This window comes from Sus scrofa, chromosome 13 (assembly GCF_054392235.1).
Source record: "Sus scrofa isolate SSC_HxYL_T2T_F1_AM1 chromosome 13, Sscrofa_HxYL_maternal_Yorkshire_Landrace_v2.0, whole genome shotgun sequence".
Taxonomy (NCBI): domain Eukaryota; kingdom Metazoa; phylum Chordata; class Mammalia; order Artiodactyla; family Suidae; genus Sus; species Sus scrofa.
This window is the reverse complement of record NC_139395.1, coordinates 87,820,598-87,837,511: the sequence shown is the minus strand read 5'-3', so window position 1 is coordinate 87,837,511 and position 16,914 is coordinate 87,820,598. Positions and strand designations below refer to the sequence as shown.

Genomic DNA, 16,914 nt, shown 5'->3' with positions numbered 1-16,914 from the left:
TGGTTTGTCCTCATAGCAGGGGGGTGGCCCTTCTTTCTTGTGTCTGCTGCTGCACAGTGGGGGCCCTGTCACAGCAGGGCTGCCCTCCACACCAAGGCTGCAGGTGCATGAGTCTGATGCATAGTGAGGCGTTCAGTCTTCCTTGTTCAGCTAGAGAAACTGAGGCTTGAAAGGGCAGTGCTTGCTGATGTCACCATGCCCACATCACCTGCCTCCTTCCTGGGCATTGTCACCACTGCCTCCTCACCTTCTCACGGGTCCCTCTTCCTTCCCCTCGGCCCCCAGCCCCAACCGGGCCTCCCCTGTTCCATTTGCAAACCTCAGACCCTAGCCTGCTGCAGGGCCCGCCCAGACCCCGCCTCACCCGCCTCTCCGGAACCTCATGCTATTGATCGCTTCCTGTGCCCGCAGTCGCATTCTCTCAGCTGGCCCCTCCCTTTGTCTTTTAGGTCTGACCCCTGCTCCAGTCCCGAATAAACTGTCCTGTGTCCCACCAGCCCCTGAGCCCGCCCATGTGGCCATCACTGTGTGGTGGACCTTCCCCTCCCCCCACCCCAGCTACATCCTTGCCCACTCCCCCTCAAGGTGGTCTTCCTGGTGGGTGCGAGATGTGGGACCCACCCTGGGCTCCTGCTCCTGGGCCTCAGGTGATGTCCAGGGCCTTGGTTTTCCTGTCTGTCGAATGGGTCTAGGAAGTCCTGCGTCCCCTGGTCTGGATGGGCTGCCCCCAGGTCATAGTCTCCCCCCAACCACCCCCTGGTGTGGCCTGTGCAGGCCCCTTGAATGTGCCCTGGGCTCCCGCCCTGGTAGTGGAGAGGACCGGAGCCGGCTGTGTAACCCCCCAAGAAGGCACCTGGGCCTCACCCTCCTCCCCCCACAGCCCCTGCAGATTGACGACGACTTCTGTGGGCAAGACTTCAACCAGCCACTGGGTGGCACAGTCACCATCGAGGGTACGCCCCTGTTCGTGGACAAGGATGATGGCCTGACCGCCGTGGCCGCCTACGACTATCGGGGCCGCACTGTGGTGTTCGTGGGCACACGAAGCGGCCGCATCCGCAAGGTCAGCGGGGCAGGGGAGGAGCTGGGAGTCGAGCTGGCCTCGCTCTGGGGCGATTGGTGTGTATACAGTGGGGATGATCACCTCCCATCTCACCCTCTTTGGGGGCTGCTTCTGCCTCTGGCCCCTGTCGAGGCCCTGGCTGGGCATCAGAGGCCTGACGGTGGAGCCCCTCGGGCCGGGAGCAGCTGGCCCTGCTCTCTGAAATCGCACAGTGAACTCCTGGGAAGGCTGTGTGCAGGGCGGGGGCAGGGCAGGCCTGTGAGGCTCCCTCTTCTCCTGGGATCCAGTGTCTGCTGAGGCAGTGCTCTGCCCTGGAGCACGGCCCCCAACCACATGAGACAGCAAGGCCAAGGGCAAGGCAAGGGACTGGTGTGAGAGCCTCCGCGTGCTCTAGAGCAGGGGCAGTTTGTGAGCCCCTGCATGTACGAGGTGGGTTGAGGGGGCAGGGCCCATCCCACGTGTGTAGGTCTCTTTCCCCGAGAAGCTGCGCAGAGCCAGGCTGGGCTGGACAGGGAGGGCGTTCTGGGGAGGCAACAGGCAGTGGGTCAGCAGCAACTTGGTGGGTGCGGACCAGATCAGGGAGGGTCTGCTGTGGGGGAAGTTCCTGGAGCGACAGTAGGGTGGGGGGCCTGGAAGCTCCCGAGGGTCAGCGCAGGGCGGGGCTGGTAGATGAAATAACAGCTGTCCTGAGGCTGCTGCTGACACAGCTCCCCGCCTGGCGTGCGCCCGTGGGTGGGGGCTGGGCCCCAGGCCAGCAAAGGCCTTGCCTGCTCTCAGCTCTGGTGCCAGAGAAAGTGGGAAGTGCCTCCTGTCTCTGCCAGGTCAGGTGTCCTCAGTGTCATGTCCCACTGCCCCCCCCCCAGCTCTGTGATTCCGGGGAAGGGCCCTCCCTAGCCTTGGCTTTCCCATCTGGGAAATGGGCCTGAAGTGTGGGCTCTGGGCTGGGGTGGCCATGAGGCAGTGGGGCCATTTGGGTGGTGGCTGGCCAGCTCTGGCCCCCGCCACCCTCTGGATCAGCGTCTGTGCCCTCAGCCTGTCCTTGGTGTGACCTCACCCCCACCCTGGGTCAGGCACTGCCTGGGCCCTGGGTGTTACCTGCTCCCCTTCCAGGTCTGGGCCTCCCCCCAGCACACATGCTCTCTGCCTGCTGCCCTGGGGCTGGGGAAGCAGGGAAGAGCTGTGGACCCGTGGAGGTGTGTCGCTGGGTTGTGCCTGGCAGGGGCCTGTCCCACTGTAGCAAGACCCTTCTCGGGTGTGGCCGCCAGTGAAGCCTCTTGGAGACATTGCCACAGGGCCTCAAGCCTGTCACCCAGCAGAAGGGTAGGCTCCTGGGGCTGGGAGCAGCCCTCTTGCTGGCTGTCAGGCTGGGTAGCTGGCCAGGCATCGTCCTCACCCATAGGCCACTCCACGAGGTGCTGAGAACAGGTCAGTCCATCCCTGTCTCCAACTGCTGCCTTTCAGCCTCACCCCCACGTTACTGTCCTTGACCCACCAAGGGGACACTGAGGCTGAGTGGGGACCATGGAGGAGGCCTGAGCTCTCTGGGAGAAGGGGCTACATCGGGAGTGAGGAGGCCATGGCTGAGGGCCCCTCGTCCTCTCTGCTCCTCCCCTCTACCTGCCTCCCTGGCGCCATCACCCCTACACTGGGGCTGGGCACAGGTGCCCTCTGGGGTGTGTGGGGTCAGCCATGCCCAGGGCCACTGGCTGGTAGCAGCAGTCTGAGAGTCAGGGTGTCGACCCGGCTGGTTTTGAGCCCTCCCCCAGAGGGTGCCTCCCAAGCCTCTTCCACCCACAGGGAGGGTCCAGGGAAGCTGTTGTAGGGTGTTTGTAGGTTTTGTCAAAATGGCTGCATTCCGGTGGTTCCAGCCCTCGTACCCCCAGCTGCGTGCCCGGGAGTGCCATCCAGTCTCTTTGCGTGCTGCGTGGTGGCAGTGCTGGGGCCTTGTAGCAGCCCCTTGTCCATGTGACGTGGAAACCGAGGTGCACTGGGGGCAGTGGCACATGTCCAGGGCCTCCCTCCCTTCCCTGGGGTCCTTGGAGGAAAGGAGGTGGGACCCCTACTTTGGCCACCTCTCTCCCGCTTTGAGGAATCTGGGGGCTGTCAGGGCAGCCCCTCCTTCTAGAAACCTGAGTGGCTGGCCACATGCAGGGTCTTCCTTCCCATAGCCCAAGGCATCAGCTGGGGTGGGGGTGTTCCGGGGCCAGAGCCAGAGCAGGGAGGGCTCCAGCCCAGCCCCATGCCCCCTCCCTGCTGCTGCCTAGCTACCTCTCCAGGGGCTCCAGGACCTTTGAGGGAGCTGGGCCCTCGGGCTCCCTCTCCAGGATTTAGATCCAGGCCCTTCCCACCCTGAAGGCTGTATCTCCTTACCCCCTTGTGCTCTGTGCCCTGTGTGTGGGGCCCTGGGAACTCCCACCTACCTTAGACCCTGGGGTAGGCTGTTGGCACCACACCCTATCTTACCCACGCCTGGTCTGCCCTGAGCTTTAAACAGCGACTAGAGCTCTAGGGACGTGGCTGGCTCTGGGCCACCTCCAGGCGGTACTGTGTAAAATTGTAGCCGATTAATTTAAGAGCTGCCAACTTGAGCGGCTGAGGGCTGGCTGGGGTGCCCTCTGCCTGCCACCTCCTGGGATGACACCCCCAGACCCCAGCCCTGCACATACCCTCCTGTCCTCCCCGCCCCTGTGGCCTCCAGGGGTGCCGGGGCCCCAGCAGGAGTTCCCAAGGGCGGCCCCTGGCCCAAGCCCTCGAGTCGGCCCAGGTGCCCATGGCGGGTGGGGAATAGGCCCTGGACTCCTGGCAGGGGTTGCCTGCCCAGCCCCTCCCTAGCTGGTGGCATCCTCAAAGCAATGGTAGAAGTGGGCCCTACCCCTGGGCCTGGCGAGGGTACCTGTCCTGTGCTTGCTGCGGGGCTGGGGCTGGGCTCAGGGACATAGCCCTGTGTGATCACAGCCCTGTGGCTTGGTGGCTGTGCCAGGCAGAAAAGCAGCCCTGTCTGCCTGAGCAGCCGGTTTTTCGAGAGAATCTGGAAGTCTGTCTTTTGTGTGAGCTCTCTTGATTGTTAAGTGTTGGCAACTAACTTGTCTTGAAAAAGCATCAGAGGCTAGCCTAAGCATGCTGTGGACCACCAGGCAGTGGCTGGGGACCTGGGCTGGGGCATCTGCAGCCTGCCTGTGTGGTGAGGAGAGACCACAGACTATGGCTACAGTGCTGTCCCCAGCATGTGCCTGGCCATTGTCCAGTTGGGCATCAATGCTCTGTGTAGTTGCTGAGCCTCTGCCATGTGCTGTCCTGAACCTGGGACAGCTCTTACCCTTCAGGGCTTCCGTCTCTAGAAGCTTCCCTTTGAAAAATGGCATCCCTCCCCCACCCCGCCCCAGGATTCTGAGACTCAGTGGTGCCCCCAAGAGCCAAGTGGAGCAGCTGTGGCAGGCTGCTGCCCCTGCTGATCCCTGCTTAGTGCATCCAGTGGGGGCCCTGTGCCCCAAAGCTCAGGTCTTTGTAGGAGGTGCGGGGGCCCTTTAGGATGGTGTGCTGACCTCACAAGAGATGTTGTAGGACCAGGCCCCGAGGCCCAAGCCTGCACCCCAGGAGGCTCATCTCCTATGTCTGAACCATGTCAGTTTCCCGCAACTTGTCCTCCAGGCCTGTGGAGGCTCCAAAAGGTGGCCTGCTAGTCATGGCTGAGACCTAAGCCCTGGGCACATGTGCGTGGCCTCCGGGGCCAGGCAGGGGAGGGGTCAGGATGGTCCCCGCTGTCATGCGTGTGGCTGGCCTGTGTCTGGCGTCCACTCTGGAGGAGATGCACCCACAGGAAAGCACAGGGCCTGAGGCCTGAGACCACGGCTGGCACCCACCCCTCCCAGGGGTCCCTGTGCTGGCGGCCTGCCATGCTTTGGGCTGGCTGTGGCATTGCCACCTGGCGCATCTCCTGAATTCTCTACCCAGCCCCCACAAGCCTCACCTGTGCTGTGTGGCAGCTGTGGACGCCCCATCCTGTGTTGTGTGCTCTACACACTCACATGACTGTTTCATTCTGGGCGGATGTGATGTCTTTTCTCTGTTTCGAGGACCAGGTGTGGGACATCTGGCAGCACCTGGTGGGGGTTGTGGGGGTGGTAGATCAGTGGTCAGCATGCAGCCCTGCTGGTGGCTGGTTGTTGGGTCCCTCTGCCACCCCTGCCCCCAGGAGTGGTTGGTGAGGAGTGGAGGCATCCCAGCTGCCTGCTTCCTGTTGTCTCAGCTGTGCCTGTGGGGTCCCACCAGGGGCAGGGGTTCTTAGAGCCTGGAGGTGGTTGTGGCATGGTGCCCCGTGATGTCTCTGTGTCCTGGGAACATGTTCTGTGGTCTTTCTGGTTCTCGTGGGTGTGGCTGGCTACGGGCAATTACCCTGTGGGCCCCTTGTCCCAGAGCTGGTGCTGCCTGAGAGCATGCGGGGTGGTGGCTGGTGGCGGGCTGAGCTGCCCACAAGTGTGCACGGGGTCCTGCCCCAGGCCTGCCTTCCTGCAGGGTCTGGCCGGTCAGGCTTAGTCCTAGTATCAGCACCAGGGCAACTTTGATGAGAATGAAGCCTTGCCAGGAAGGGTCTTCTAGGGGGAGAGAACAGTAGGGTCAAAGCTCAGAGGTGCCCTAGTGCTGCTGGGAACTGAGCAGTGCCAGAGGGGGTCAGGGGCTGGGGGCTCGTCCTGCACGTGGCGGACAGTTCACTGGCAACCCTGTGGTGGTCAGCAGAGGCTCAGAGATCTGGCCTGGGGACAAAGAGCTAGAGGGTAATGGTGGTTTCATGAAAGTGGAGGGGCAGGGACAGCTGCTTGTGCGGGTTGGGTAGAGAGGTGAGCAGGTCTTGGGTTTGAGGCAAGGACATCTGGCCAAATGGTCACTGCCACCTGCTGCAGCACCCCTGGCTGGATGGGACGCTGCTTAAATCTCCAGCTGCAGGGGTGCCCTGGCCATGTCACTGGCATGTGGTGGAAGGCTGTGCGTCTCTGCTGCCTCCTGGTCCAGCTTTGTGCATCCTCCGTAGCAGTGGGACAGATCCCCTAGGACGGCTGGAACCTTCTGTTCCCCTGCTGTTAGGAACTGTGAGCTTCATCCTTGCAGCCCTGTGTGTCGGTTGCCAGGTGGCAGCTGAGGAAACTAAGAGTCAGAGAAGACCACTGCTTGCGTTGGTTGTTCCCTCCCTATGTCTTTCTGTGTTTTGAGGGTTGAGAATAGGAGAGGTAAGATTCCTGTGACCCCGTTACCCACCCCCCTTTACCAGGTGTGTCTGGCCCAATTACAACCTGTAGGGCTCCTGGAAATTGTGTTTTAATTACTTAATGACTGCCAAGAGGAAATTGCTAATTGCGTTTTCAGTATCAAATTCCTCCTGGCCTTTCCAAGAATGGACCCAGGAAGGGGCCTGGAACCTGCCCTCAGCTGGAGAAGGGGGCAGCCTATGGGCCCATGAGAGCTGACGGGCCTGGGAGCTGGTTCCGTGGGGGCCTAAGCTGAGCGGCGCTGGCCAGGAAGGAGAGGAGGCCGGGCCGTACAGCCCCGGGCCTGGGAGGAGAGAGCAGTGGGGGCTCCTTCTACAAGGTGCTCCCCAGGAAGGACCACCCGGCCTCCGGGCTGCTGGGAGCGATTCGCAGCTTATACCCACAGGAGGAAGGTGTGCCTGTGAAGTCCTTGCCCTGGCAGCTCGCTCCCGTCCTCTGTCTGTCCCTCAACCCCCATCTAGAGACCAGGAGTCAGCTCCACCAGTGTGCCCCCACTTTGCAGAGAGGCCCACAGGTGCTGCCTGGGGGTGGGCAGAACAAGGAACTCACCCTTCCCCATTTGGGCCAAGCTCGGCAGCCCCCTGCCTCCGGGCGGCTAGGGCGCGTGCCGGCCTTGGCAAGCAGCCTGGATGGCCCAGACATCCTCCCCGGCCCCCCCACCCGCCCTTGGCCCAGAGAATGGACCCTTTGTTGGCTCTGGACTGGACGGACAGCTGACCTGGCCGAGCCGTCAGCTGCCTGCCTGCAGCAGTTGGCCAGGGCCTCTCAGTGATGGATGTGGGGGCAGCCGGCCGAGCCACCCTAGGGCTTGGGCCTCCAGGGCCAGGGACTGCTTTCTGATGGGTCCTTTTGCAGGGTCTCTGTCCAGTGTGTCCAGGGCCTCAGGGTCCTTCTGGTCTGGGGATATATAGGGTTGAACCTAATCCTGGGCCTATCTGTGGGAGGAGGCAGCCCATGGGGTGGTAGGTGCCTGGCCCAGCCCCTCCCTGGGGGCTCTTGACAGACCTTGTGATTCAGCTCAGAACCCAGGGGACTCCCCCATGTACAGAGGGACAGGGACAGTCCTGGTGGAGAAGCAGGCAGGGTCAGAGCCAGGCTGGGTGGGTTTTTTGGGAGGTGGCACTTAAGCCATCCGGGTGGAGGGGGGTCCTTCACTGCAGTGAAGTGGGGGGGACGGTGAGAGGGGACAGGACAGGATGGATTTGGGGAGGTTGGAGGGAGGGGCTTCAGCCTATGGTGGGAAGTTGCAGAGGTCTTGGGGGGAGGTTTGCAGAGGACAGAGGTGACAATTGGAGGTCAGGGAAGGTACCAGGGGAGGCTCTGCAGGCCCAGCTGCCCAGGTGGGTGGCCCTTGAGTGACAGCTGTGGGCCAGGGTGTGGTGTCAGCACGCGCACTGCCAGCCGTGGTGTGTCCTGCTGTCCTGCCATCCGCCTGGCTGTGTGCCTGCCCTGCATGCTCCCTCTCCCCAGAATGCCCTCCCTGCTGCATCCCTCCTCCCACATTTGGAGCTGACTCCGTGTCCTCAGGTGCAGCTGGCATGGGTCCAGGGCCCTGGTAGGTCCTTGTGGGCCTCAGTTTACCTCCCTGTGCTCCACAGGCCCTGCAGCCTGAAAACCAGCTGAGGCACACAACAGGCAGGGTTGGAGGACTGGCCAAAAGCCCCCAACTGTCCCATGCTTGCAGGCGGGGGTCCTGCTGAGCTTGGACCGTGGCTGTTCAGCACATAGCTGATGCATGTCCACGCACTGGCCCATGGACCATGCCTCCCCAGCGCCCCCTTGCTCTGTGTCCTCCAGCAACGGGGGAGCCCTGCACATGTAAGCACTGGGGGCTGCCCAGTGCTGGGCAGGTGGGTGGTAGATGGGTGCATGGCAGATGGACAGCTGGACAAGCATGCTTCCCGCTGCAGCTGTCAGGAGCCACCTGTTGGAGGCATCCGCACGTGGGGGCCTGGGGGCAGGGCCGTTCCAGAGACGGGCTGGCCCGCCTCCCCCACCCTCCTCCCCAGGCTCTTCCCTGCTGTGCCTCAGAGCTTGGGTGCCCTTGGTGTGACCTTCCCTGCAACCCCTTGTCCCCTGCTCAGAGGTGGAGGGGCGCACCTTGATGTGATGCCATGCCCCAGTCCTTAGCCGTGAGTGGCGAGCAGTCAGGACCCACCATGGGGCCCTGGTGATCTGGATGGGAGAGGCTAGAGCCCGGGAATGTCTTTTGAGTGCCCTCTGCACCAGGCCAGGGCTGTGGTCAGCGCAGCATCCCAGGAGTCCCCAAGGTGGGGCAGAGTCAGGCCTGGGCTCTGGTGACTACAGGAGGCGCCTGAGGGAGGACATGGAGGGCCCTGATCTGGGTCATTCTGGTGGAGACTGGGTCTGGAGCTCTGGGCCCACACTGGTGCCTTCGCCTGCGTCTAGGCCTCCCTGCCCTCTGGCTGTCCTGTCCCCATTCTCTGGCCGTGGGCCAGGCTGGCCTTGCCGGGCCTCTGTGGCTGGCTCTTGGGGTTTGGTGACTGCTGGGGGGCCTTGGCCACCCAGGCCTACCCGTAATACCTGCTTGGACGTGTAGTTCCCAGAGTGGCTCTTGTGTGGAGAGAGGTGCCCCTCATGCCTGCTCCCCAGAGAGGGACACCGAGGCAGTGTCCACAGCTGGAATGTGTCCGAGCCGGGCCCGGGCCCAGGCAGTGTGGGTACCGAGGCCAGACTCCTGGCTTCTAGGGCCTGGCTGGCAGTGGAGCTGACTGTGGGTCCCCTGTGAGAACGGGCAGGCTTAATGGGTGCAGGTTGGGGTCCTGGCCAGGCCCTCACCTAGTGCCCCCTCTGCCCCGAGGTCGGGCACCGGAAGCCATTGGGGCAGCAATAGTCCCAGCGTGGGGCCGCCTTCCCGACCCGCTCTGGACACAGCTCTTCCGGGTCTGGTTTGACTTAAGCCTGCCTGCCTGGCTGGGAGGCAGCTGAGCGGATGTGGGGGGTGGCCTCGGGCTTTCAGGAATGCGGCCCTCCCCCTCTCTCTCCCCCTCCCGCAGCCTGCAGCCTCTGGCCTGGACACAGTGCCCTCCCTGGTTGCCGCCCTCTCTGACTCCTTCTGGAGCTGGCCCCGCAGCCCACCCTGGCCAGTCAGACCTGCCCCTGTCAGCTTGGAGTGCAAAGGAGGGGTGCTGGGCTGAGCACCCCCATAGTGGAGGAGGAGGTGGGCTGGCTGCTCCATGGCTGCCAGTGGGGGCGGGCCTGAGCCAGGCGCCCCACCCTGTGCCCTGGGAGCCTGCCCGGCGCCGCCCCACGAGCCCCATCTCGGAAAGCTCCTGGGTCTCTCTGTTAATTAAATACATTTGTTTGGTAAAAGCAACTAAAAATACTTGCAGCATTGCGAGCTGTGGGGAAGAGCTGGCTAATTAACGCCCTGGCTGGTTTGGGATTCAGAGCATATTTGCATGCCTGTGAGATGCCCGCCCCCTGCTTTGGTGCTGGGGGCTGTCCCCCAGGACCTGACCCCTCGCTCCACCCCCACCCTGAGGCCCCTGCTTCACTCTCAGCCTCCCTGGGCACCCTATGTCCCCAGACTGATGCTGGCCCTGGGCTCCTGTTGCCTTTGCCTTGGGAAGGGCTGTGCAGCTGAGATGGGAGGGTGGTTGTTTTCTCCAGTCCTCAGAGACTCCCACCCATGGACTGTGGTGTCTGTCACCTGGGGAAGGGGCTGGGCCAGGACCAGGCTCCAGGCCACAGTGGGTCCTACACTGGCTTCTTGGGTTGGGTGGCTGGGGAGGGGCTCCAGGCTCTGCCCTCAATTGGAGGTGGGCCAGGGCAGCCTTACCTGGGCCTCCTGTCTCAGATCCTCGTGGACCTGGCGAACCCAGGAGGCCGGCCAGCCCTGGCCTACGAGAGCGTAGTGGCCCAAGAGGGCAACCCCATCCTGCGTGACCTGGTCCTCAGCCCAGACCGCCAGTACCTCTACGCCATGACGGAGAAGCAGGTGGGTGCCGCCCTGCAGAGGCGAGCTTGGGCGTGCCCTTGGGGAGCTGGGTGTGGCCACCCTTGGCCCTCAATGTCCAGGCTGCCTCCAGATCTTCCCAGGCTGGTCTGGGGTTCCCACTACCTCTTTGAGAGAGAGGTTTTTCAGGGTAGAGGTGTGGGAGGTTTGGGGTGTGCCTGGGCCCCGAGTCATCAGGCTGTGGCCTGGCCAGCTCATCAAGACCATGTGCTGTTTCCAGTCTAGCATGCTTGGAGCCGGCCTCTGCCCTTCAGCTCCCCCTGGTGACCCTGTGGGGGGTAGAGGGGCTCCCTTCCTTCTTGGTGGTTCCCACTTTTCCTTTGCCCCTGTCTTGCTGTCAGGCCATTCACGCCTTGGGATGTCAGGGCTGAATAGGCAGGGCTGGGTAAGTGGCCCACCTGCCTCTGTGCTGGGGGCTGGAGCCTAAGAGCCTGTGGTTCCCTTGGGATGCTTGGATGCAGAGTGGAGGAACTGGCCAGAACTGTCACCTGCACTGACTCCCTGGAGACAGCCCCAGTCTGTTTAGCCTGACTCAGCCAAGCCAGGGTCACCCAAGACTGGCCCTTGGGTAGACCAAGCAGGAGGAAGGCCCAGCATGGGGCTACCCTGGATGTGTTTGAGGAGGTGGAGGCAGGCCCAGTGGGAGCCTGATACTGAGGCCCCTCCTCCAGGTGACCCGCGTGCCTGTGGAAAGCTGCGTGCAGTACACGTCCTGTGAGCTGTGCCTGGGGTCACGGGACCCCCACTGCGGCTGGTGTGTCCTGCACAGCATGTGAGTCTGGGCAGGGTGTTGTTGGGGGAGGGTCTAAGCGGCCTCACTGTGATCCTGGGGGTCCCATCTCCCTCCCAAGTTCCTCTGGGTCTGGTTTGGTGGTTGGTGTCCTGTGACCTGCCAGTGATAGAAGCCCAGCTCCCCTATTAGGACGGGGTGCGGGGTGGCTCAGGGCTGTCCTGCCCCTGCCCCAGCTGGTCCCATGTCTATGCCTGCAGCTGCTCACGTCAGGATGCCTGTGAGCGGGCGGACGAGCCCCAGCGCTTCGCTGCGGACCTGCTACAGTGTGTGCAATTGGCCGTGCAGCCACGCAATGTGTCTGTCACTATGTCCCAGGTTCCGGTGAGCATGGTGGCCCGGGAATGGGCAGGATGTTGGGGGACGGGCCCCTGCTCACCGTCCCTCCTGCCCCCGCCCAGCTCGTGCTGCAGGCCTGGAATGTGCCTGACCTCTCGGCTGGAGTCAACTGCTCCTTTGAGGACTTCACCGAATCTGAGGGCATCCTGGAGGACGGCCGGATCCACTGCCGCTCCCCCTCCGCACGGGAGGTGGCGCCCATCACGCGGGGCCAGGGTAAGGCCACAGGGCGGGGGGCCTCCTGGAGGAGGTGGTTGTTGGGACAGCAAGGGGGGGACCTGGTGAGGGGTGAGGGCGGGGGAGGCATTGCAGGCCCAGGGCCGCTGGGTGGGTGGGCACAGGGGACTGCAGGTCTCCTGGGTTAGGTGGCCCTCGGGGCCTTGATGACAGGGCCTTTGCTGCTGCTGCAGGAGACCAGCGGGTGGTCAAGCTGTACCTAAAGTCCAAGGAGACGGGCAAGAAGTTTGCGTCTGTGGACTTCGTCTTCTACAACTGCAGCGTCCACCAGTCGTGAGTGTCCCTGGCTTCCTGCACGGTGTGCCATGGGCAGCACATGGCCAGGGCAGGAGGAGCCAGCAAGGACAGGCCCTGGGGGAGTCCTGGGGGTGGCGGTCAGAGTGCAGTTGGTTACCACATGGAACATCTCTCAGGCTGCCTCATGTGAGAGTGGGCCAGGGCACCAGACTGAGTCAGGGAGCATGGGAGACGCCAACTGCCAGTTGGGCCCTCGGCACTTGCTGCCCAGGGCAGGACTGGCCCAGGTCCTCTCTGGAAGTGTGGGAGCTCACCCTAGGCCTCTGGTCTTCTGCCAGCCCACCAGCCACAGAGGAAGAGCAGGGGAGCTGAGGCCCTACTGTGTGTCCCACAGGGTCCAGGGCCCCAGGCCTGGAGGGCACCCAGCCCAGGAGTGTCCACCTCAGAGCTGCGAGCCTAGTTTCTCAGTTGTGTCTTTGTGGATTAACTTGCATGCTGATGCCCTCCTGGCCCTTGGTGGGGCATCCACTGTGGGCCTGGTGTCATTGTCACCAGGGTCTGGCCTCCCTGTGTGTGACAGGCTGGGATCTTTGAGGCAGGATCTGCCTTCCAGAGTTTTGGAGGGTTGGAGCGTTTCTATAGAGGCAGGATGGTGGCAGGTGACATGAAGCCACAGGGATGGTGGGGCATGGGACTCTGTGACCCATCCAGGTCCTGGGAATGTGTCAGAACAAATCAGACTCTTAACCGGGCCAGCCTGCCTTCTGGTCACAGAGGCAACGTCCAGCCTGTGGCCCCTGTTCAGCACTTCCATGTACATCTTAGTTTATCAGAATAAGGTGAGATTTAAAATGTGCTTCTTAGCTGCATTAATGCATTCCCAGTACTGATGGTCACATGTGTCTTGACCCCGGCTTTAGACGTGTGCATTTTTAGAAGGTGCTATTGGCTGGCATTGGGGTGGGCAGCAGGCCATGGAGGGAGGAGGAGGGGAGCACTGGTGGGTAGCAGTAGAGCAGCTCTGAGCAGCCCATGTAAAGGCCCTGGGGCAGCTCCAGGAACAGCAGGGGAGCTTCAGGCTCACTGCCCTCTCCCTGCAGCTGTCTGTCCTGCGTCAACGGCTCCTTCCCCTGCCACTGGTGCAAGTACCGCCACGTGTGCACTCACAACGCCGCCGACTGTGCCTTCCTGGAGGGCCGCGTCAATGTGTCTGAGGTGAGGAGGCACAGCAGAGCTGGGTGTTGCCAGAGGGTAGGGGGGGTGCCCCAGAAGGTCTTAGGGGACGCTCTCAAGGGCTGTCACAGCCTCAGGCCAGCCAGTGGCATTGGCTGGTGGTCACTGCTTGGGGGCTACAGACCAAAAGATCATCCAAGGGTGCTGGGAGCAGGGACTGTCCACCCAGGGCAGCAGGAGCCTGGAGCGTGAGTGTCTGGTTGGGTCCTCATGGGCGTGGGAATTTGGCGACTGGTTGCTGGTGGAGGCCCTTGTGGGCTGCGTGTTGATTGAGGTTAATTAGGTAGTAATTGTTTCAGAGCCGAGTGGGCATTGACTTTATTACCAGCAGCCGGTCTAAAAACCAGCATGGGTTGACCCAGGGCATGCCAGGCACGGGAGGGGGCCTGGCTGCCCATGTCCAGCCTTCAGATGCAGAGCCGGGACTTGAAGCCAGGGTCTTGCTTTTGCGGCAGACACCACACCTGCTGGCTGGGGGGCAGGGGGCTGTCAGTCCCAGCAGCCATGGGTGCCTGGGGGCCACGGCTGGTGAGGACTTGCCTAGACAGAGGGGGCAGCGGGCACGCCCCCACCCCCTGGCAGAACCTTCCCTGCTGCCCCCACCATCTCTCTGTGGGCCTCTGTTTTTCCGCTCCATGGTGACAATGCACACCACCCCGACAAGTGGGGGGTGGGCTGAGAGCAGACGGGGGCTGGAGGTAGTATGGGAGTGGCAGGTCAGGGAGCTGGCCCAGGTGTCTTGGTTGGGCGGGCAGGAGCAGGGGCTTCTTAGGCTGCTGAGTAGGTGGCGTGCAGGGACCACAGCAGTGACCAGGTTGAGGCAGGGCGTGAGAGGCGGGGGCCCAGTCCTTGTTGGCCCACTTCTGACCCTCTGCCTCCCCGAGCCATCCCTTCAGAGGAAATCACCCTGTAGGTATAGACCCTCCCCAAGCTGGTCTCATCCTTGAGCTGCCTGTGCCAGGGTGGGGGGAGATATAGACCCTCCCTGAGCTTCCTGTGCTGGCATGGCTGGGCACTAGGGGCTGGGGCTTGTTTGGGGATGGACTCAACTGCACAGGCGCTCCCTCTCAGCTCCAGGTGGCATGGGGACGTCCCTAAGAAGTGTGACTCCCCCAGCCCCTCCCAGCCTCTGGTATAGGTTTGGTTGCCCTGGACAACCCCTCCTCAGTGCTTGCTCACTCGGTGAGGTCTTGGGTCCCAGTGACAGCGTCTTCCTGCCTGTGATGGGACAGAGCCCTGTGCTCCCGTGTCTGCTCAGTCAGCTTCAAAGAGGTGCTGGTGCTGGCTGGGTGGCCTGGTGGGTCCCACTTGGGGAGCAGAGCCCACCCTTGGAGGTGACCCACATCCAGATTGGACTTTCTGCCCAAGTCCAGCCTCTCCAGGATGGGGAGGGGGCATTTCACACAAGGGTTATGTGTTGGGTCCAAAGCTGGTCGTCGTGCTGTCCACAGAGGGTGTTCTTCAGGCTCCTCCTGGGTCTGTGTGAGCCAAGGGCTCTGGGCAAAGCCTGAGATGTGTTATAGAACCAGAGTCCTGGCCCTGGTTCACTTGTAGATCCAGACCTCCTCAGACGAGGGGAGGCTGAGGCCCCCAAGGCAGGGCCTCTGTGACCACATCCCTTGCCTGCTCCTGCTGCCTCCATCTCAGCCCAGTCTGAGGCCACTCAGAGTTCAGGGTCAGGCCCCAGCTCACGCATCTCTGTGGCCGAGGTCACGAGGTGCTAAGGCCTGGCTGCAGTGAGGCCGTAGCCTACTGGGGACACAGAACCTGTGCCCTGAGACCCATGAGGAGACAGGCCCTGGCCTCCAGCAGAGGTGGTGTCAGTGCAGAGGAAGGTGTGAGGCGGGGGATGGTGGGCACAGGGCCCTGGTGGCCAGGACATGTCAGGGCTGTGGAGAGACCCCAACAACAGGGGTCCCTGGCTTGGGGGCCAGTGTAGGTGCCCTTGCAGATGGCCAGGGCAGTGCTGGCTTCGGTGTGGCCACCTGCATTCTGGCAACGGCCTCTAGGGCTGCAGCCTGAGCTTAGTGGTGTGCCAGGTGCAATGGCCATTGCCTGCTCCTGGCCAGTGGAGACGGGCACCCCGCAAGCCTGGTGGACAGTCTGCCAGGCCTGCCCAGGGTCCGAGGGACCCTGAGGCCTTGGCAGAGCCAGCCCGGCTGTCTTGGAAGATGCCATGGGGCTTCTGGATCACAGCCTGTTTTCAGCATCTCTATTTAAAGCTCACTTCGCAGCGTTCCTGTGGGCCATCTCCTGCACAGCCGTTTAGCCCTGCTGCAAGGAAGCCGGGCCATTGCATCAGTTATTGTTGCTGAAATGCTGGCCCTGGGGGCCTGGCTGTTTTTCTGTTCGCTCTGGCTATTTTTACCTGCTCCCCAGGCCCTCAGCTGAGACCTCAAGCCTGCTTTGCCTCAAGGGCTTTGAAGCTGCAGCCAGATGGGAACCTTCTGGTGGGTCCTAGGACCCTGAGCAGGCCCCTCTGCCCCCAAGAGCGCCTGCCTGGGTCACAGTGTGTAGCTGTCACTGCTGTCCTCAGTCCGTCCGCCAGTGTGCAGTGGGCGCAGTGATGCTCACCCCAGAGAAGCTCAGGCCTCTAGCCTGGGCTCAGCCGAAGCCGTGTTGCCCCCAGGATTGCCCGCAGATCCTGCCCTCCACCCAGATCTATGTGCCAGCGGGTGTGGTGAAGCCCATCACCCTGGCTGCTCGGAATCTGCCACAGCCACAGTCGGGCCAGCGTGGGTACGAGTGCCTGTTCCACACCCCAGGGAGCCCGGCCCGTGTTGCTGCCCTGCGCTTCAACAGCTCAAGCCTGCAGTGCCAGAACTCGTCGGTGAGCCCATGGGGGGCGGGGGCTGGCAGCCTCAGGACCTGGTTTCTGCCTCAGCACAAGGGCCATGGGTGGTCAGGTCTGCCTCCCCTGTTCAGAGGGCACTTTGGCCCCCAGGCCACACCACATCCCTCTGCTGTCCCAGGGACCACGCCCAAGCCACCCAGATGTTTGGAGGGATTTGGCTTTGCCTGGGGTCTTTGGGACGTGGTGAGGTGGCCAGGTTGAGGATGCGCCATCTCTGGGGGCTGTGGTCAGGGTGACAGAACCAGCCCTTGGCTCCTTGAGGCATGCATGCTGTGCCCAGACATAGAAGCCATGCACGGCGGCCACTGTGTTCACATGGCAGCAGGTGAGCCAAGGAGCAGCCAAATTCGGAGCCTCAGTCCTTGACTTGAAAGGGCGACCTTTCAAGTCCCGAGAATTCAGTACTGGTCTTTGCAGGCCCAGATCTTCTCTACTGGGCAAGGGAGAGAGCCACCTTGGTGGCCCTGAGGCCACCTCTAGACCTGCTCTCTCCAGCTGTGACTGCTGGCAAACTGTGGTCTCCATATGTGTTTGAGAGCAGTGGACGTCAGGCTGGCTGAGGCCCTGAGTGGTGGGTGGTACCTGTGGGCCATGTGTAAGACCTCCTAGGACCTTAGAGAGGGCCTTGGGGGTCAGAGGTCTGGCTCCATTCCAGGCGCTGTGGCCTCCTCTGTCCTGGCAGGTCAGCTGCTGGGCCCTAGACTCCCCGAGCCTCCTCCCTGTCTGCCCAGGCCTGCTTTCTCTCCTCCCTCAGATACTGCCTCCTGTCGGCCACGCCCTCCACCTGCATCTCCCACTGGCTCCCTGCAGGGCTGCCTCCACCCCTCCTTCCTTTCCATGTGCCCCATACCCTGTGCGTCTGCCTCTCTGCTTCTCCCCCTTCCTTCTCCATCTTCTGTCACTTGTCCCTACACTCCTTAC

General features: G+C 62.7%; 1 protein-coding gene across 7 annotated transcripts in view; it reads left to right on the top strand.

The window, feature by feature from the left end:
• PLXNA1 (plexin A1) overlaps positions 1-16,914 on the top strand; it is a 200,691-nt gene that overhangs the window by 162,556 nt on the left and 21,221 nt on the right. For all 7 annotated transcript variants that reach the window (XM_084989663.1, XM_021069451.2, XM_021069450.2 and 4 more), the window contains 8 exons: positions 881-1,063; positions 10,145-10,285; positions 10,975-11,075; positions 11,294-11,417; positions 11,495-11,648; positions 11,843-11,942; positions 13,007-13,121; positions 15,769-15,969. In XM_084989663.1, the coding sequence (XP_084845789.1) occupies positions 881-1,063; positions 10,145-10,285; positions 10,975-11,075; positions 11,294-11,417; positions 11,495-11,648; positions 11,843-11,942; positions 13,007-13,121; positions 15,769-15,969 (1,119 nt within the window). The remainder of the gene's footprint in view (positions 1-880; positions 1,064-10,144; positions 10,286-10,974; positions 11,076-11,293; positions 11,418-11,494; positions 11,649-11,842; positions 11,943-13,006; positions 13,122-15,768; positions 15,970-16,914) is intronic.